Here is a 21,909-nt window from a genome sequence, read left to right as displayed (position 1 = left end):
AGTGCCTTGCTCAAGGGCCCAACAGTGGCATCTTGGTGGTGCTGGGGCTTGAACCCCTGACCTTCTGGTCAGTAACCCTGAGCCTCAACCACTGAGCCACCACTGCCCACTGAACAATAATCATAAGCTTCAATGTGAAATAAGGTTTAGCCTAATTCCCTAAAGATCACATTTTTATGACAAACTCTCATTGGGCTGGCATTACTTGTTCTTGTCACATAATATTTAGTGTGGATAATATGTGAATAAAGATTCAGGGCTTGTTTCTCCCCTCATCTGGGTGGACATGCAAGTTCCAGCTTTACAGTTCACATACAGATGTTGCTCTACAAATATTTGTTTGCTTTGTTCAGGTCCAAAAAAAAGTGGATGGATGGTCATCCTAGATCAAGGGTCAGGAACCTATGGGTCATGAGCCACAAGTGGCTCTTTGTTAAAAATCAAGTGGCTTGCCGGATGTAGAAAACAACTGCAGCTGAATATCACAAACATAAAAAAGCTGGTGGTGGATTTTGAGGAAACATCTGAGTCTGACTATCATTGAGGCACAGGACACAACAGTATATCAGAGCAGATGACTACAAATATGTAAAGGAAATTATCAGAAAAGACAGCTAGATTTGATATATATTTACTGAAGACAGATGTTAAAGCATCCTCTCCACAACTGCGATTTTATGGCCACTATGCTCTAGCAAGTGATAGTGGAGATGCCATCTCCTGTTAAGCCAAAATTACAGGAAGCAGATACAGTATTAACAGAAATGTATAGAATTGTTTCTAAAATAATTGGTTTCTGTCCTCATATAATTCATCATACTGTAATAATATCACCTGTAGTAAGTCCATCTATCCTCTGGGAAGTTACTACAACATTCTGAATGTGAAAATGTATTTTACTGTTTTGTTTTTTCATGTTTAACTTGCACGTCAATTGAATGAATGAGTGGACATCTCCTGTGTTTTAGCGTGGGTGGAGTTTTCTGACGGTCCCTTACATCTGCTAGGCAGTCAAAGTGCATTATTTCAGGCATAATTTTGCAGCCACAACAAGCGTTGACTGTTCTGAATCCAATTTGTATACCCATAGAGTATAGTTATACTCCTTTTACTAAACCAAGTGTGCTAATGACACCTTTATAAGATTCTCGACTGAAGAGAGCGCGGGTAAGAGAAACCGAATATCCAACGAATGTCGAACGTCAAACTAAATTTACCGCGGTCGCTGACCATGGGTGATCGATTCTACGCAGAACTACTTTCAGAAGTCATTTGTTTGCTATCATCCTCACTTCCGGCTGATCAGCCGTACGATTAGTCGTCACGTCCTGTGGTGTTGAGCTTGAGAAGATGGCGGCTGTTGTAGTGTTTGTTGATGGAGTCGCCGCGCCGCTGGATTCGGATTCAGACTCGCCGCGGTTACCGTCTCCAGCACCGGACCAGCCGCACCAGAACAACGCGCTGCTGGGACTTCCGATAGTGGCGATTGACACGATCCTGAATTTCCTGTCATACGATGAGATCAGTCTGCTGCGGCTGGTGAGGAAAAACAATGAGAGACCGCAGTCAGAGAGTGGTCTGTGTCTCCAAGCTGCGCTCACCGCACTACACTCACTGTCGAAAAGCGCTCTAAATCAGCTGCTATTAGGCGCGATAGTCTCGAAACCTAGTGAACTGCATAGTAAACATCAGTTTGTGGCCTCATATACGCGTGCCAAACGCGCGTTTCCTGTGATTACCTAAATACTGTCCGCTCCTGTGACTGTTCAACGTTTGTAGAAAGCTCACTATGTTTTGGGAATGTGATGGTCATTTCCCCCCCCCCCCCCGTTAGATTAACATATTTTTACACGTAATTTTAGTTGATTTGTCGTTACTCTGAACATTTTCCCACAGGATGAAAGACTGCAGAGTGTAGAATAGTTTGACTTAAATGTTTGAAAGCAACTTTAACAGATTTATTCTTCTGCTGTTTTAAACAACATTGCTGTTGCATGCTCACTTGAACACTAATTCTATAAAAGTGCAAATCCATTTTCTCCGACGTTGCATCTCTTTCAGGTGTGTAAACGTATGGATATGATTTGTCAGCGAATGCTCAATCAAGGCTTCCTGAAAGTGGAGCGCTATCACAGCCTGTGCCAGAAACAGGTCAAAGCTCAGCTGCCCAGGTGAGACCGTCTGTATAATGGGGGAAAATCTCACTCATTTATGGTCAGAGGATGTACTGCATTTGACAGAACATATTTCTCGGCTAGTAAAACAGTACATTCGTTAGGTATGCAGGTGAGTGGTATGAAAACATGCCCGGCAGAGGTGAGTAGAGTAACCAAAAACTGTACTCAAGTAAAAGCACAATTACTTAAAACAAAAAGTGACTCAAGTAAAAGTACTAACATAATTACTTAAAGTATCCAATTAAAGGAGTACTCAAGTAGTGAGTAACTCGTTACTTTAACAAATTACATAATAGATGTTTACTCCCCTACATTCCATTACATAATATATGGAGGCCCAAACCTGCAAAAATAATAAATCAATAAATGTAATAAAAAATAAATAAAGGAATAAATGTCTTGATAAAACAAATATAATTAATTTTTAATTAAATTTGTTACTGAATTTATTATTGTATGACTTTATTCCTTTATTATTTTCTATATTTATTTTAAACTTTTTTTATTTATTCATTTATTTTGCATTTTATTTTTATTTTTTATTTATGTGTTCATTTATTTTTTATATTTATTTATTTCCATATTTATATATTCACATATATATTTATTTATACATATGTATTACTTTTCTGTGTGCAACATGGAAATGAGGGAGGCGGTCCTTGCGTAGCTCCAGTGCATCATTGGTTGAGAGCTCAATAGTACTGCTCGAAAGCAAATAAGATGGACGTCCCACCTTAGCATGCTCCGACTCGCACAGATTTTGAATATGCAGGGAAACATTTTGCAGAGGTTTAACAATCCAGGATGTGCTTCGACCTTTATACCGGCCTACAGCTCTCCTAAAACATCAGTAAGCACCTCTAATCTAAATGAAACATAGTCATTTGATGTGTAGTTATCGACTTCATTCGCTAAATTGCGAAACTCTCTAGATATATGTGAAGCATCAGCTATGGATTATTTTTTATTGCAGAACGTATATATACATACACGATCAGGGAAATGAAGCATGGTTGTATCTTTTACAATGAACAATCATAACAACAGAAAACAATATTATGGATTTGCAGACATCAGCATATGAAGTTATATACACAGACAAAAAGAAAAGCATAAGGTTAAATCATATCATTTATGAAAATTGCTCATTTTGTGGTTTTGTTGAAACAGCTCCACATTTATTTTGTGATTGTAGTATAACCAATAAATCTTGGATTGACTGAAGCTCTTATGTTTTTAGCCCCACAAATAGCTTTAGTTTACACCATATTGCTATGACCTGACGTCACATCAAAACAAGTCAAGAGTAATCGAGCACACGCTTCAATCTATGATAAACCAATGGTAAGCAGGACCCGTCCACATCATTATCATACAAGAGACAGAAATGTAAGAATAAATATAAAAATAAATATATGTGGGAATATTTAAATATGGAAATGAATAGAGGTGGGAATAAATAAATGTAAAAATAAATGAATGCATAATGAAATAATAAGAAAAAGTTTTAAAGAATACAAATAAAAAGAGAAAATAATAAATAAAGGGAAAAAAGTCTACAAAAATAAATTCAGGAATAACTTTAATTAAAAACGAATTAGATTTGTTTTATCAAGACATTTATTCCTTTATTTATTTTCTTAATACATTTATTTATGTATTTATTATTTTTGCAGGTTTTGTCCTCCATAATAATATACATTGAACATGTATTACAGAATTATTATTATTAATGAAAATTCTGTCATCATTCACCATCATGTTGTTCCAAACCCGTATGACTTTCTTTCTTCCATGCAACACAATAAGATATTAGACAGAGTCACTTTACTTTCAGTGAATGTTTTACATATATATTAGTGCTGCACGCATAGGTGGAAATCATGGGGGTCGGGGTGGGGGGTTTTTGGGTCAGGACCACCTATCTGAGGGTTGTCCCCCCTAAAATATCATTAAAATATGTGTATTGTAAATAATATAATGATATATTCTAAAAATAATTGTTTAAGAAATAAAATAATACAAATGCAAACGGGGCAACAACAAAAAACCCCTTCAAAAATTGCTCTTGAGAATTGTTATGTTTATTGCCCCCCCCCCCCCAACATTTTGATGACATTTTCGCCCCTGGCTGCAATCGCGATGTCAGCCTGTGCGATTATATGACGGCAAATGCTGCGATTTATATTAAATAAATAAGTGCATGTGGGGACGTGACAGCCCATTCTCTCTGAGAGCTGTTTGCCCATTTTCTACACCGCTAATAAAAAGATGACCAGTCAGTCTCAGTTTACAGAGTGGCATGTGTGGTCATGTGAGTTTCCGGTGTTCAGCGTAGAGCGCAGTACAAATAAAGTATGTCTTTATTTCATCAATAATTTAAGTTAACATAATATGGGAGCGTGACATGTAAATAAGCTCAAACTCCAAAACTGGCATTCTCTGTGCGGTCAGAGCAGCTTCAACCAGTGGCGGAAGAGAACCAATCTGATCTGGAGTCGTGACCGGGAGATTTAAAGTTCCGCCGGCTGATGCGCACTCTTAACACGGAGACGCTCGTCTCTCACTCCCGCTGTCTGCAGCTCGAGTGTCTGACAATAACACAGATCACAGCTTTGCGATATAGCTTTATTTTATCCTTAAAGTTCATATAATATGGGAGTTTGCCATGTAAATAAACACAAACTCCAAAACTGTCATTCTTGTCCCTCACCCCAGCTGTCTGCAACTTGCAACGTTTAGCATCATTGATGAGATCATCATAAGATCAATCTTATGTGAAAAATAACATAAAAATTACAACAACAATAAAATGTGTGTATGTGTGTGTGTATATATATATATTACACAACAACAACAACAGTTTTAGTGGCTTGAGTGAACCACACTTTTATATCCAGTTTCCTTTTCAAAAGAGTTTATAGAAAGTACATGTTACATCCTGATTAAATGTCTCTTTGTTTGGGCAATATTATTTTCATGAAAGTTTTTATGTTCTTACAACATTAGGGTCAAGAAATGATGACAGAATATTAAATTATGGCGGAGCTTTCACTTTAAAGAGATGAAGACAAATTTAAATTCTCTCATAATTGTCTCACACTCATGCCCAGATGTGTATGACTTCCTTTGATCTGCAGAACACATTAAGATTTTTAAAAGAATATTTCAGCTCTGTAGGCCAAAATGTTTATGCTCCATAAAGCACATAAAGCCAGTATAAAAGTAACCCATAAGACTCCAGTGGTTTAATCCATGTCTTCAGAAGTGATATTGATAGGTGGTGGGTGAGAAACAGATCAATATTTGTCATTTTTTGCTAGACAGCAGGGGGCTATATGCAGAGAAGAATGTGAATCACCAAAAACACAAGAAGAATGTGAATGTTGTGGCAAAAACATTATTAACCAACCATTATCACTGCGTAAGAGACACTCTGAATCAAACAGTCTTTTATAAGAATTTGTTCTTGCAAGAAGGACCCAATCATTACACAGGAGTTAATCTGTGCCATGAGTGAGACGAGACGAGAAGGGGAGGGCTGACTTGTTTTTTTATACTATTTTATCCCAAGGTCTCTGACAGGAGCAGATCTTCCCCCTCTGCATTCCTCAGACACAGGGGCATTCCCTTGCAATGACTATCACTGATCAATGAGTATCAAAATTTCTACAACAGTGAAAGTGATTGTTTCTCGTCCACACCTATCACATTGCTTCTGAAGATACTGATTTAACGACTGGGATTTTATGGATTACTTTTATGCTGACTTATGTTTGTTTGTTTGTTTAGCTTTAAAATGTTGCCACCCATTCACTTGCCTTGTATGGACCTACAGAGCTGAGAAATTCTTCTAAAAATCTTCATTTGTGTTCAGCTGAAGAAAGTAAGTCATACACATCTGGGGTTGCATGAGGGTGAGTAAATAATATCCCTTTAAGGGCTCATGTCAGATGAATTTGCCAATAAGAAGAGAGGTTTGGAAACATTTCTAGTAATCATTACAGTGAAAACGTGAAAATGTCCCACAAGGACATTCTATATAATGCTGATATATAATGCCTTCTTATGCTATTTCATAGCTTTTAAAGTCCTGTGTGGATACTTATTTCAGTGTAGTTTCAGTGTCGTAAGTATTTAGATCATTAGTTCTGTACAGCAGTACCGCCGCGCTCTTAAAAAAAAAAAAAAAAAAAAGTTCAGTATTCTCTGTGTAATAGATAAAATATGTCATGGAACATTACAACATGAGACACCATCAAAACTGCTTTATATTCTAATGCAAGGATGAGAACATGGATCTGAATTGCCTGTAACAAGGGTTTTTCTTTTAACAAACATGTAACATTGAACAATCAAACACAGAACCTGTGGCTTAAAAGGCTTAAGTTAAATAATAATACAAAAATAAATATTATTTTATAAATAATATTAAAACTATTTCAATAAAGAAAATAGCAGTACTTTCCTGTCAACTGAAATGTCTGATATGCCTCATTTCAAGAGCAACATCTACATATTACACCTTCTGCAATCATGTTAAATAAAGTAATAATACATAATAAATAAAAAATCCACTGAAAATGGGACATTTCTGTAAACAATCTGTAGTGATATGTAACATTATTCCAGCATTTATCTTATTAAAAACAGTAAATAATATAATAAAAAGAAGAATAAAATTTTTTTAAACCAAATGTTACACCAAACATTCAACTAAATATTTCACATTCAACTAAAACCCTTATTTGCTGATAACCTGTATTTTTCACAAATGCTGCTACTATAAAATAAAGTGCAGTGGTCAGGAAAAGTGCACAAGAGAGAAAAGAGTACTACATTTTTTTGCCAAAAAATCAGCATGTCAACGTTTGCTGGTTTCAGATATGAATGCTGACATGTTGCTATATTGCCACCTGCACTACAATGCTCAGCATTGGAAAGTTAACACTGCACGTTCCACCAGGCCAAAGGATCTTCCTCCGTCTATAGTAGGAGTCATCAGGTAGCTGTTCAGCTCGGGAAACGGGAAAGTATGCCGTTTGCAGGCATCGACTCTTCAGCTGAAATTCATCATTAATGAAATGTACGGTGAGACTAGGTACGGCTCGGTCGTCCTGCTCGACCATAAATCCGTTGTTGAGGCATAAAACACCACATTTTCCTGTTCTGCTTTTTACACTCCATGTACATTTCTGGTATGGCAACCTGACTTGGTTGACCTTGGTTGACTCGGCTGGAGCAGAAGTACTGTCTTTAGACCTTTTGGCCATACTCTCCTTGTATAGCCGCTCGTGGTACTTTTTCAAATGTTTGACGTGTTGCCCTGTGATGTGGCAACTGCTGCACGACAGGCTTTGCATATTACCTTCTTTTGGTTTATATCTGAATTCTCAAAGCCGAAATAGCCCCAAATCACTGAAGTGCCGGTCATTTTTGGGACTAGGTCTGTAGGTTCAGTGGACGCCATTATCACACACATTTTCAACTAGCTTCATTTGTTGTTGTAAAATGTACACGCCCTGTGCCAACTCTGATTGGTGAGCAGGACCGTAACAGGAGGCGCTTGTGATTGGCGAGCAAGTCTGTCACATGAACGAGGATGACGACGGAATTAATTTGTAACTGCATGACCGTTTAAAACGGGTCAGATTCGCTGTAATAAAACCAGAATTTTTAATCGCACTCTTCACGATGAGCTAATCGCGTTCTTTCAAATCGTGCTTTCGATTTGAAAACGATTAATCGTTCAGACCTACCCACTATCCACTATATAGTTCACTGTTTCGAGTGTCCGTCATTTTGTTGGAGTGTCTGAATTCTGATTGAGCCACTCGTTCCCTAATTTTGTTCACTCATTCTTACCCACAATGTACTATAATTTCAAGCGTACATTTGTTGTACACTTGACAATGGTCAATTTACCACAATCAACCACGGGGAAGACGTAGCAGCTGGGAGTTTACTGCTTCCTTCACTCCTGCAATGTTTTATTTCATGCTGAATGTAGAAAATTACTTTTTGACATATCATTACTGGATTAAAATAACATATAGAGAGACAAAACATACAGATACATTTTAAAATGTACTCTTTATTTGATCAAATGTGTTTACTCTTTATATTAACACACAGTATATATTAAAATTGCATGATGAAACTATTCTTTTTTTTTTTTCACTGTGAAGCGAAGAAAGTTTTTCACTTTGAAGAGTTTGATGCTGCAGCTCTGATTGAGTGACCGTCTGTGAGAGCGTCTCACTCTCTCTGAACTTCTGCTCTCGTAAAAGTCCCATTCATTAATCTCTCAATAAATTACACATTAATTCAAATTAAACCCATTAATGTAATGAAAGTAACGCCACCATTGTAAAGAAGTAAAAGTTTTGAAGTTTACTTGAGTGAGAGTAAAAAGTACCAACTTTTAAACCTACTCTAAAAGTAATTTCCCCAGAAAAGGTACTCGAGTAAATGTAACACGTTACTGCCCACCTCTGATGCCCGGACATACACTTGGAGCATGGGCAAGGTCGAATAACACATATATATGAAGCAGTAACAACAACTGCAAATATAATTTACTCTGGTTTTGCTATTGAGCACAATTTAACCACAAGGAACCACTTTCTTGGTATATACAGAACTTATAGTTGAAAAGAGAGTCCAAAACGCAGGTGTCCTCCATTTTTCTTTATTTTATATTTTAAACGTGTTGTCTCCTCTGCTCCTGTTGCATCATGGGATAGTGCAGTGTCCAGTGGATGCGCACTTCTGAATTTCTCCAGATGTTGTAGGTCATCTGGGTATTTCTTGCCTAATGTTTTCTATATACTGAGGGTTCGGACATACTACGCCAAGGACATACTGTTTTTTGGCATACTATATAGTAGAGAAGTGTGCTTATTTGGACACAGCCACTCTTTACTCATTGAGTGGATCTTCAGGGTTCAACTTTTCACATCTCTTGGAAATGGGTGTCTACTGCTGTGCCATGTGCTTTCTGTAAGTGTAGAATGAGTGATATTTACCTTTTTTATACAGAATTCATTGTTGAACTTTATTCCAAAAGAGTTTCTCTTCTTAATCTTTCAAATAAAAAAATAATTCATCAAAATGTGACTGGTTACTCAGATGTTGAAACAACTTTCCATTTTGGCTGACATCACCAAGCCCTCTTAAACCAATTTTCCTTGCATTTTCATGTGCCAGATGAACATCAACAACAAATTAAAACATTAATTTTGAGCAGAATGTTTCTAGTGAAATGCTTGTCTGATGTCACCATCCACTGTTATTCATTAATGAATGAAACTTGTCACCAGATGTTTCAAACATCATCAAATGTTTTATTTGACAAATTATAATTTCTTCATCAGGAGGGAATCTGAGCGGAGGAACCACTCGCTTGCGCGTCATGCAGACATTCTGGCTGCGGTGGAAACACGTCTGTCCCTGCTGAACATGACGTTCATGAAATATGTGGATTCAAATCTGTGCTGCTTTATTCCTGGAAAGGTACGTTTTCATATTTGAAGTCATCTCTGAAGAGACTTGCTTAAGGTTTGTCTACTAAATATAATTAAAATGTAATCTTTATTTGTAATCAGGAAAATGGTTCTTTTGAATACAGCCCTGTTCCACAGCCACACTGAATTTAGTTGAAGCAATTTTACAAAATTTTGAAATATTTATGTCACTTCAGAATACGAACATCATATTGTGGTTGTAATGTTGTGTCTGATGATTGTTACAAAATGACTATAAACAGCCCACAGGTATCTGAGGAATCAGGATAAACAAACCTCTGTAATTTGACAAAACAGTAATAACTAAAATGTATGGTTTGTTATTTGTTATAGAAATGCATTGGAAGAGATTAGTGAGTTTATAGAGTTCATAGAGATCATATTGCAATATCAACTCTCGCTAGATCGGTGACTGTAACCTCTACAATGCAAGTGAAATCACTCTTGTGAGCCCAATTTCCATGCTATGTGACTAAAATGTCTGTGATGAGCCAGTGGCCGGTAAATTCAGAGTTTACTCACCAATGATTGAGTACTATAGTGATGAAGTTCAGCAACGAGATCCTTTCACTGCAGGTTGATAGTACCGTTTTAACACTTGTTCTACTAATCCATGTAAAAACTTGTAAATGGTACAAAATATTAATGTAAACAATATGTTTAATATACATGATATTAAATGTACACCGATCAGCCACAGCATTAAAACCACCTGCCTAATATTGTGTAAATGCTATTCTCACCACAATTGTTCAGAGCAGTTAACTGAGTTACTGTAGACTTTGTGAGTTTGAACCGATCTGGCCATTCTCTGTTGACCTCTCATCAACAAGGCATTTCCATCCACAGAACTGCCCTTCACTGGATGTTTTTAGGTTTTGGCACCATTCTGAGTAACTTTTAGAGACTGTTACGAGTAAAAATCCCAGAAATACTCAAGCCAGCTCATCTGGCACCAACAATCATTCATGCGATTATCTAATCAGCCAATCATGTGGCTGCAGTGCATAAAATCATGCAGATACGGGTCCGGAGCTTCAGTTAATGTTCACATCAACCATCAGAATGGGGGGGGGGGTGGAATTTGATCTCAGTGATTTGGAGCATGGCATGATTGTTGTTGCCGGATGGGCTGCTTTGAGTATTTCTGTAACTGCTGATCTCCTGGGATTTTCACTAAAAACATCCAGTGAGGGGCAGTTCTGTGGATGGAAACGCCTTGTTGATGAGCGAGGTCAACAGAGAATGGCCAGACTGGTTCACATGACCTCACATGGCTGTGACCTGGCAGCCTGTTTGGAAACATTTGAACTGAAATTGGCCGTATCCCCAAAGGTGTCCTCCGCCAATCAGAAGTGACTTTTCAGAGTCACATGGTCAACTGGGCTGTCTTTTCCAACAGTTGATTTATGGTCCTCTGTTTCAGATACTTACAAATCTCCTGCTCAAAAATAGTGCATATTTAATCATGAACTTTTATATCTTGAGAATGGTACAAGAGACATGATATTCATTGTCATCAGCTTTCTCTGCATACGCCAGCGAACGCTCATGGATGTTATACGGATGTTATGTTTTTGATGTTATTCAAAAAACATGAAAATCCCTGGTTCCAAATCATACTGGATAATTCCTTGGTTATACCACATGTACCTCTTTAAAACACATTTTAAAGAGGTACATCATGTCATCAGCTATAATCATTAATTTGTCAGTTATACAAGTTACCACTTTTCAAAGAAACCTTCAGAAATACCTAGCAATAGGGCTGGGTGATATGGCAAAAAATATTATCACGATATTCTTTTTCATATCATTCGATATCGATATTTATCACTATATACAATCACATTTGCTAATTTTTTTTAATTTCCAGAAAAAGAAGGGTGAACATAATCCTAAATAGTCTTTACAAAACTGGGTTGGGGGCGCAGACACAGCCAATGCAGTGGTGTCTTAGGGATTGACTGGCTGTATTTTAAGGCCTACCTTCAAACACAGTGCCTCTTCTCTTGATATCATGGGAAAATCTAAAGAAATCAGCCAAGACCTCCAAGTGTCTGGTTCATCCTTGGGAGCAATTTCCAAATGCCTGTACTACGTTCATCAGTACAAACAATAGTACGCAAGTATAAACTAAAGCTGCCCCCTAATAGTCGACCAAATTTTATTCGATAAGAAGAGTCTTGGTTGACCAAGTTTTGGTCGGTTGTTCGCAGAAAAACAAACTCCACAGGAAACCGATTGTGTTACCACTGGTTGAACGCAATTTGGTACTATGGGGTAATTTGCATTAAGCAGGGTTAGGATTAAGCCTACACAATAAAGTTAGACTCCTTGATTTCAAACTTTGAACTTTTTATTTTAACAAATTGTAATGAAACTGGAAAAAAATTAAGTGCAATTAAAATGTGTGTTAACTTTTTGAAAGATGGCTTTACAACAGTTGTGAAGGGCAACATTTCTTCAGAAACTAACCTATTTCATCCATGCATTCTCAAACGGTCGGGTATTTCGTTGTACGTGAAAATACATAATATAAATTTGTTTAGCTCCCTCCATCACAAGATTTATTTATATATATATATATATATATGTATATGTGTATATATATATATATATGTATATGTGTGTGTGTGTATGTATGTATATGTATGTATGTATATGTGTATGTGTGTGTAATGAAGTGTTTGTTGATTGTAACCATGCCAACATCCGGCCCTGAGACCGCAGCACAAGCACCACATGTACGGATGCTTCCACAGTAAGGGATTTTACAGTTTGCCTCGTCCTGTGTAAAACAACCTTAATCTAAAGCATATCCACTTGACAGTACAGGTAACCTGAATTGCAGATGTGTAACTATGCGGCACATCTATGCAGATGTGTTTGATCTGCTATTTAACCAGAGACTCTCCACTATGATGATACAAAAATATATATCTGAGATAGCTTCACAATAAAATAATATTGTATTAAAACATTTTGTAGAGCATGTCGCAGCAAAGAAGACATTCTTGTGGATATGCAAAAGCACAACAGATTATGCAAAAGTCCATTAAGCCTTGCGTGCTCAAAGGCCTGAAGCAGTAAATGCAAATCACAAGTACATGGATCAAGAAAACCTGTGGCAGAATTGATGGGATGCACTGCAGGCAGACATGTACAGTAGGAGAGTGACTAAAACAGATGCATTGATAAATATTGTGTAATGTAAAAACATGAAATGTAAAACTGAATAGCCAAAAACAATTCAGCATAACAATCCTCAACTTGTTACAGATAGACCAATATTTTGTCAGCATCACAATTTCTTTTTACAACGGGAAGTGGTGCCAAAAAGACAAGTGCAAAGGGTACTCATCTGTATAACAGCCAAGCTACCTGAAGCCCTATTCACAAAAACCTCTACTGCATGTCGCTAGTGGGCATACCTACTACTGCCAAAATTGTTGGTTGGCTGCCATTCATTCTAATTTGATAAGGAATCTGTTTTTTTTTTTTTTTTTTTTTGGTTTATTGAAGCTAATAATTAAGAATTTGGGAAAGTACTCTCTGATAAACTTTTTTTTTAATTTTCTTATTATATCCAAGTATGTGGTTGCAGACAAATGATAGAACAGTGAATTTCATTTCCATCTTGCCTGCACTCGACTCCTGTATCTCACAGGAGATGGATTATGTGATCTCCAATGTCTTCTCTCCCATTGCTGCCGAATGTCGCTCGTCATTTGCATAAAGCTCTGCCCATATCTAGTTACCAACGGTCAGTGTCCCTGGAAATTCGTAGCTCACATTAAAAATGAATGAGATTGTGTCTTTGTCACTGTGTGTCGCTGGCGGATTGAACAGGGCTTAACTTGGCTAGCTACTGAAAGCCGAGCAGTTGTCGTAGTAGCCCACACACATTTTCAACTCCAGTTGCGATATAAACTAAATTTAACTAACCATGTTGGTGCAGATTGCAGTTATTATGTAGGTGCGGTCCATTCAGAAGTGATCATCTCTATGCCATATTCCTTAAGTCTTAACCTCCATGTGAGTTTCTGGTGCATGGCGTGGGGCTCAAAAATACTGCCAATTTGGAACTCATTCTTATTGGAAATTCAGTTTTGAACCACCCTAAAGTCACCCATCATGTTTGTTTTTTCTTTGAAGTGCCCTGCGAAGGCATGTCTGTGTAAGCATTGGGATTGGTCTATTGGAGAAGGATTTGCATGTAGTCAAGCTCTATAGGTGACATCTTGCAACAGAAGTGACGTTGGATAACTTTGGCTTCAGTCACACAGCAGCAGAATACGGTTGTCTTTCTTGTCTGGATTGCTTAGTACAGCTCAGTTTATCCACCTTTTTCCTGGAGGTCCTACTGAAACTGGTATTAAGAGGCGTTTCTGATGATCCGATCGGAAATGGTCAGTGCTAATTAAACTGGGTGCAAAACATTTTGTGATTGGATTACAAAAAACAAACACAAACTTATTTGTCACTCTATTGTATAAACATCATGTGAAGCAATTCTGTTAAACTTCATATTTATACTGTAATTATACAAGCTATTTAGAACATGATACGGTGGTCAATTTCACGCGTTGACGGTTTGAACTCCACTTTTGACAAAGAAAACAACAATCGAACAAAGTGAATTGATTCATGTTTGCGTTTAAAGAAAGATAAAATATATTTTAATATTTTGTAGCATTTTTACAGTCAAATGAAGACTGCAGAGTTAAATTACTTTATTTTCTTTGGAAAATAGAATATATTTTTGACTTTCAAGTTTCACGTAATTTCATAATGTTTTTGTTCTCTTCCGTCTTGTCTCCTGTAGGTGATTGATGAAATTTATCGTGTTTTGCGGTATGTCAACTCCACACGTGCTCCACAGAGAGCTCATGAGGTGCTTCAGGAGCTGCGAGATATCTCTTCGATGGCCATGGAGTACTTCGATGAAAAGATTGTTCCTATCCTGAAGAAAAGGCTTCCAGGCGCAGATCTCTCGGGCCGTCTGATAGGATCTGCTCCGGGTAAGGCTAGTGTCATTTAAACCGTGCTGAGTTATACCTTTTTTTTTAAATGAGCTAAATTAATTTTCTGCTGCACTTCATATAAAACACTCTTCTGCAGAATGCAGAAAACTTTTACTGACAAACTTTTTACTGATCTCCTCTGTGATCAGATTTTTTGTATTTATGACCAGCTGTGCAGCTGACCAATAACATTACAGCGATCAGCAGTAGAATGCCCAAATAGCAACATACAGTACAGGGACTAACAACCTCAAATGGCTCAGTCGCTAACAATGTGAACTAGGGCTGGGTATTTATTGATTCACAAGCTTTCAATTAGATTGGTTCTGATTCATTTAGGTATATTTCAGTCATAAGGTCCATTTTGCTAACATATGAAAGACAATCTCTCTCAGCCAACACTGTTAATTACACATTATTTAACTGTGTGTGTGTGTGTGTGTGTGTGTGTATGTATGTATGTATGTATGTATGTATGTATATGTAACAGGATAAGTATAAAAAAAAAAAATACTAATTCCATTCCAATACGTATTCCAACAATAAATATTTTGTCATGTCTTGAAATATATCCATATACACAGATATAAAATTTACAGATTTGGCTGTTTTGGAAAGAAAATTGGTACTTTAATTAATCAAAGTTGCATTCAACTGATCACAAAGTAGTCAGGACATTATTTTTGTAAAAAACAGCACCATCACTATTTGAAAAAAGTAATTTTTGATCAAATCTAGACAGGCCCATTTCCAGCAGCATCACTCCAACACCTTATCCTTGAGTAATCATGCTAAATTACTTATTTGCTACAAGAAAATCACTTGCCATTAAATCAAATATTGCTGAAAGCTATTTGGTGCGTTAAAGCTTATCATTGTTTTTGTGTTTGAGTTGCCACAGTATGCAATAGACTAATATTTGTTAATATTAGGTCAAAAATGGCAAAAAAGAAACGTCTTTCTCTAGAAACTCGTCAGTCAATCATTGTTTTGAGGAATGAAGAGAATACAATGCTTGAAATTGCCAAAAAACTGAAGATTTTATACAAGTGTACACTACAGTCTTCAAAGAAAAAGGACAACCGTTTCTAACAAGGACAGAAAGAGATTTGGAAGACCAGATGTACAACTAAATAAGAGGATAAGTACATTAGAGTCTCTAGTTAGAGAAATAGATGCCTCACATGCCCTCAGCTGACAGCTTCATTGAATTATACCCACTCAACACTGTTTTCATGTACAACAGTAAAGAGAAGACTCAGGGGTGCAGGCCTTATGGGAAGAATTGCAAATAACGGGAATAATACAAAATAAGTAAATACAGAAGCACTCTTGTTGTGAAATAAGTGGAGCTGGAGTAAAACTTGCATGTTGAGCATCATGAAAGGAAACACCTCGGCGTTACATCTCTGAAATGCAGATGTAATTCACAAACCTCACGAAAATCCATTGTTTTCTTCCAGTTGAGCGCTGAAACGTGTATTCTATCAGCCAGAATCAAAACTTCAGGATTAGGATCAAAAGTTCCACTCCTTCACTAATCATGACGGTCTGACCTGTGACAATCCAAGCAGGCGATCCAAGCCATTTAAACTGTCGGGAGATTGCTGCTCATGCTGGATCTGCATGAGCGTGTCAGTGCAACTTCAAGGCTGTGTCTGAAATCAGGAAAATGCTGCCTCCGGAGGCTGTATACGGAGGTAGGATAAAAATAAGGTGCTTTTCAAACTTTTCGGAGACCAGTTTCCATAAGTGTTCCATTTATTCAAAACAGTTGTCAGTTAAGCCATTAACTGATTAGGCAGCAATGGAGCAAGTCATCTGCCTACGTTTTCGGATGCAGCCCCAGGTAAAAGCGATTCACGTGTGCTATAAGTACATGTTTTATTCACTATGCACTGTATGTACAATCAGTTTCATTCTGTATTTTTGGAGTAAATGCGATTTGCAAATGTGGACATTGCATCCATGTTTGCTGGATTACAGAGTGTACTGTTATTTCCTTTCTTATATATTAACAATTTCTTCATGCAAATAAATTACAAACATTTTATGACTAAACAGAAATCTGAAGAAACTATCTACCATATTAAAAATACAGTATTATTTGTTAGTTTTGTGTGAAATTGAGTAAATATAGTGCTAAATAACAGTTTACATGTTTTTTTTTCACAATTTTATGTTTGTTCTTTACCATATTAAATTGGGATGTATCGGCCAACCTGCTCCCTGGATGTCGGCATCGGCAATTGAAAAAACCCATATCGGTCGGCCACTAATAATAATACTAAAAATGTTCTATTTGTATTCAAGGCATAATTTTAAGTTTTAGAGAATAGATTGATTTAATGTACACTTTATTTACATTTGAGCCCTTGTGATAATCCAAAAGTAATGAAAGGTAATCTGATTACATTACTTTTGTATTGATGTAATTGGATTACATTGCTGATTACGTTTATTGTAAAGTAGTCAGTAATCTGTAATGAGTTACATTAAAAAGTACCCCTCCCAACCCTGTGTTTGTGCATGTGTTTATAGTTTGCATACATAAATTGTACAATTTAGAAGGATTTGCCTCAATGTGTTGAAGTGCTAAAATGGTTCTTTCTCATTAAGAATAGTGGCAGTTCTGCGAGTGTTTGGGGATTATTTTGTTAGAGTGCATATTAACGAGAGTGAAGTCTCATATCATCTTTACAGCAGCCCCAGTTTGAATGGGGCTTTATCAACCTAGTGACCCTTTGACAAATATTATATTTATTTTCTGTATATTTAAATGTTCATATTGCTTCTTAAAAGTTCAAGGTTCTTGATCTTTAAAGGGGTCATGACATGAGAAACCAAATTTGCCTTGATCTTTTGGTATATAAGAGGTCTTTGTATCATTAAGACGTCCTGCAAGTTTAATATTTTAAGACGTCCTCCCCATTCTAAACGAATCATTTATTTAATCAAGCTCAAAATACAGCTCGTTCTGGATTCATGGTTAGAAGTGACGTGACGGTTAGAAGTGACGTACCAGCGTTTGCATATGACCGCCTCCAGCACAAGATAACTACGCTTTAAGCGCAAGACAACTACACTCATTTCAGTATCGCCGTCGCCTCACAAGTGTTCAGTCGATGGACAGCGAGCTCTGACAGAGACTACTTGTGCACAGGAAAATTACGATGCCACACAGATGTGCTGTTCCTGGCTGTGGTCAAACAAAACCTCTGAATAAGCTGCCGAAAGATCCAGACGCCAGGGAAAAATGGATGCAGTTTGTTTTTTGCGGACGCTCCAGTCACGGCAGTGTTAACTTAAGCGCTTGTTCTGTACATTTTAAGGATGACTGTTTTGAGAACAAATCTCAATATGATGCTGGCTTTGCCAGAAAACTGTTGTTCAAAGATAAGTCCGTGCCGACTATTCTGGGAACAACGACGACGCAAACTGTAAGTAATCTATTTTAAACTTTAAACTACTTCTTAAAGCGCAATTTCATTCATTATGAATAATCACAGTGTTTTTACTTAGTTTACTTGCATATTGTTCTGGCTGGGGGCGTCAATAATTGATACATAGGCACTGACGTTAGCCAATCATAACTGAGCGTTAACACTGAAGTCTTAAATGGAAAACGCCCCCAAAACAGACTGTTTGAATCAGAGGATGAGAAACAGGGTGGGAAAAGGTCATAAATCACTAGATTTTAAAAGTTTTTCTTAAAAAAAAATATATTAATACTATAATTGCACCTAAGGGAACATAATAATACAATAAAAAAAAACATGTCATGACCCCTTTAAACAAATCTGAGTTGCAGCACAAAATGACATGAGATTAATAGTTTCTTTCCCATTTGGGGCTGCTATGGCTCAGTTGGTAGAGCGGGTCGGCCACTAAACCCAAGTTGCTCCCAATTGCAGGCTAGCACCTTGCATGGCCGTATGAATGTGTTCGTGTAAAGGGTGAATGAGTCACAATGTAAAGCGCTTTGAATACCGTTAAGGTTTAAAAGGCGCTATATAAGTGCAGACCATTTACCATTTGTCTGGCACCAAATTATCTGGCTACAGCTTCTTTCAGGAAATACAAATCAAGTTTTCCTTAAACAGTTTTATTGTACATATGTAGTCATTTTAAAACAAATTACTCTTTCATCTTGCAGTGGCTGGTCCCTCTACTTCTCTGTCCACCATGTCACTATTGGCCAAAAACACTCCATCACGCTCCGAGATGACAAAGGTCCAGCAGCAGGTGAAGGTGAATGGTGCGTCCATGACGGCGTTGCGGCGGGAGATGCAAGAGGTGCGCGTGAAGCAGCTGGAGCAGCAGAAGCAGCTGCAGGATCAGGAGCAGAAGCTGCTGGAGCAGTCGCAGGTGATCGGAGAGCAGAACGCACGGCTTGCTGAACTCGAGCACAAGCTCCGAGAACTGATGGGCAGTGCGGTGGCCACCGGAGTTCCTGCCGTCAACTCCGGCTCTTCCGCTCCCGCGGCAACCGCGAGCAACATCTCTGCTGTGGCCCAGCCACCCTCCGTGGTCATGGGCCCCGAAGGCGAGAATGGCCCGTCTGCCAAACGCAAGTCTTCGGACTTCCCGCGTCACTCCAAACGCCTGCGTAGCAAAAAATAGAGGAACATGTCTAATATATCATTTTTTTCAAGTTTTCATTTTGCTTTATTCAAGCTATATAATTTTTTTTTCCCTGTCCGATGATGACACGAGTATCACATGGGGAGGAAAAATTAATGGGAAATTGTAAATGTTCTATTTTTGTTGTTTTTATTAATTGTTGATTTCCCTAACATCAGACATGTATTATTACACTAATATGCTTGAGCCCCATTGCTTGACTTACATTTCTAAAGGTTTTGCATCTGCCTTGAGCAACGTTTGCCTTTAATGTTTACCCAAACTTCATGCCAGTCAGCTGTTAATTTACCCAAGGAAACATGTCAAAGGTCATTGAATGTACAAAAGCTTAACTTCTCAGATTTACAATCTCAAGTCAATCAACCACAAAAATGTTTGCAAGAACTCGGAGCTGTCTCCATACTAACGGTTCTGAAGACTGCAATATGGACATGTAGCTTCTTTTGAAATTGTAACTAATTGTGTACGACAATGTTTAAAAGTAAGAATTATATTCCCTCTTAAAATGGAGAACACAAAGTGTCTGATACCTGACTACTAAGTTATATTGTTATATAAATGGTAAATATCAGCTTTGTTTTATGTTCTAAGAGTGATCTATTTCATTGGAGATGTGCCTCGACAGTGTGAGTAAATGAATGCTTTGCAGACGTCTGCAGCTGTAGCATACATAATTATATTGTTTGTCTAAAAGAACATCCGTCACTGAGGATGGTGTCTTGTAGGTGTTAATGCCATGTTGTACCTGCTATGGTTTGTAGGTGTATAATTTACAAATAGATCTGTATCAGTGCAATAAAAAGTGTGGAAAGCCTTTTTCCTATGGGGGGGGAAAATATTGATGCTGTTCTACTTTATTTTCTTATATAATATATAACCAGTTTTCTGGTTCTGTCATAGAATTGTTATAGCAATTGTAATTCAGTACATCATGAATTATATGGGTAGTACACTTTAAGAAAGTAAAAGTAAAGGGACTCCTTTCATGTCAAAGAGAGATTTTATCACTGATATATCAGTGGATTTTAAGCTTATTATTTCTTCAGGATTTAACAGAAAGGAACACTGTTGGGTGGTTAGCAATGGCAATGCTAACCAATGACTGGTTGGTCAGAAACTAAATATTTATAAATAACAAATATCGCATTATAGAATTAGTTTTTTGCTTGGCTCATTAAAATGTGAAATAGATTTTTCCAATCTGCTGCCATTGAGGACTCCGCATAGGATTGTTACTACAGAAGGGCTTCAGACTGCACATGACTTGCAAAGGCCCCAGGGCCAGCAAACTGGATCGTGCAACCTTAAAGCCCTGGGCAGTTAAGGGCCCCTGGGCACTGGACCCATTGGCCTGGTCGGTAATCCATCCCTGCAATCAGAATGATGCCATTTTGCTGTGACTCCAGTGAGGTGCCTTGATCCTCCCACAGATTAAATAAAAAAGGTAATCCTGACTTTATTTCGTGCAAAAGTGAAACCGTTTTCATGCTTTTGCAGCATTGGAAAAAAACAAAACTGAGGTTGTCTAAAAAGCAACCCCTCCAGCTGCTAAAATTTTCACGAGACGCATAAATCATATACACACTATTTATTTGGAGTCCCACAGAAATGCTTCACCCACCCTTAACCTTAGTAACAGCAATTGAAACTCTGGCGAGACTGATTGTCAGATGGTTACCTTCTACACAGCACAGAACGTTCCTAGAGGAAAGAAGGCAGTGAGCAGCTCACGTATATGCTAACCGTGGTATTATGGAACTATGGTGTCAGCAAGTTCCCTTTCAAGTCAGTCACTGAAAGCTGCATCAGTTTGCTGATGCTATGAGGAGCTCCAAGCAGGAGGTGATCTCTGAAATCATTATCATGGTAGTTGTATTGGCAGATTGCACTCGGCGTCTCGCCCTCGACACGCACGTCAATGCAAGAGTAAAAGTTTTTGCTTTTCATGTATACCTTCACAGCAAGTGGCTTCATTTTCTAATTCCCTTTGGTGTTCCGAAGATTACCATTAAACCTCTTCTCTTCACTGTTGTGTCTGCATGTTTGAGCAGGTGGATTCCCTGCTTTGTGTTTATAAAGATGGTGTTTTGCAATTGTTTCCACTAGCACATATATATATATCCCTCTGTCTGATGGGAACGAGCACTGTTTACATAAGCAACACTCGTTGAGACCATTTGCTTTCTCTGTGAATGCTTGAAAATCAAGACAATTTGATCTCAGCAGAAGCCATTACCGTCTCCTCCCGCTAAACGACTCCTGCGGCTCCCGAGGAACCACAAGAGGAGGCGTGTGAGGAAGGGACAGAGCATGGAGATTTAAGGAGAATTTGTCGCCGGCATATCCTGCGTGCCTCTTCTCCTCCACATCAAGTGGCTTCGCCTAATCAGAAGTAGCACTTTGATTGCCTGGGTGAAGCCCACGCGGGCGCAGCGCTCATTGAGAGTGATTGCATTCATTGAGTGAACATGAAACTCGAACGTTTTGCTCCCGGCTCGCTTTCGTTCTGAAAGTCGAAGGTACGTGAGGTCG

General features: G+C 37.9%; 1 protein-coding gene across 1 annotated transcript; it reads left to right on the top strand.

Moving 5' to 3' along the window:
• The first annotated feature begins 1,326 nt into the window (after positions 1 to 1,326).
• fbxo28 (F-box protein 28) lies at positions 1,327 to 20,200 on the top strand. Its single transcript, XM_052089983.1, has 5 exons — positions 1,327 to 1,539; positions 2,062 to 2,171; positions 9,557 to 9,695; positions 14,535 to 14,730; positions 18,890 to 20,200. Exons 1-5 carry the CDS (start codon positions 1,351 to 1,353, stop codon positions 19,354 to 19,356), a joined length of 1,101 nt encoding a protein of 366 aa, XP_051945943.1. The 5' UTR covers positions 1,327 to 1,350; the 3' UTR covers positions 19,357 to 20,200.
• The last annotated feature ends 1,709 nt before the right edge of the window (positions 20,201 to 21,909 follow it).

This window comes from Xyrauchen texanus, chromosome 24, assembly GCF_025860055.1.
Source record: "Xyrauchen texanus isolate HMW12.3.18 chromosome 24, RBS_HiC_50CHRs, whole genome shotgun sequence".
Lineage (NCBI taxonomy): Eukaryota > Metazoa > Chordata > Actinopteri > Cypriniformes > Catostomidae > Xyrauchen > Xyrauchen texanus.
This window is presented reverse-complemented; position numbering and strand designations above follow the sequence as displayed.

Coding starts and splice junctions, on each gene's coding strand:
- fbxo28 (XM_052089983.1), top strand. CDS start 1,351: ATGGCGGCTGTTGTAGTGTTTGTTGATGGAGTCGCCGCGCCGCTGGAT. Junction 2,172..9,556: donor GTCAAAGCTCAGCTGCCCAG/GTGAGACCGTCT, acceptor TTTCTTCATCAG/GAGGGAATCTGAGCGGAGGA. Junction 9,696..14,534: donor GCTGCTTTATTCCTGGAAAG/GTACGTTTTCAT, acceptor TGTCTCCTGTAG/GTGATTGATGAAATTTATCG.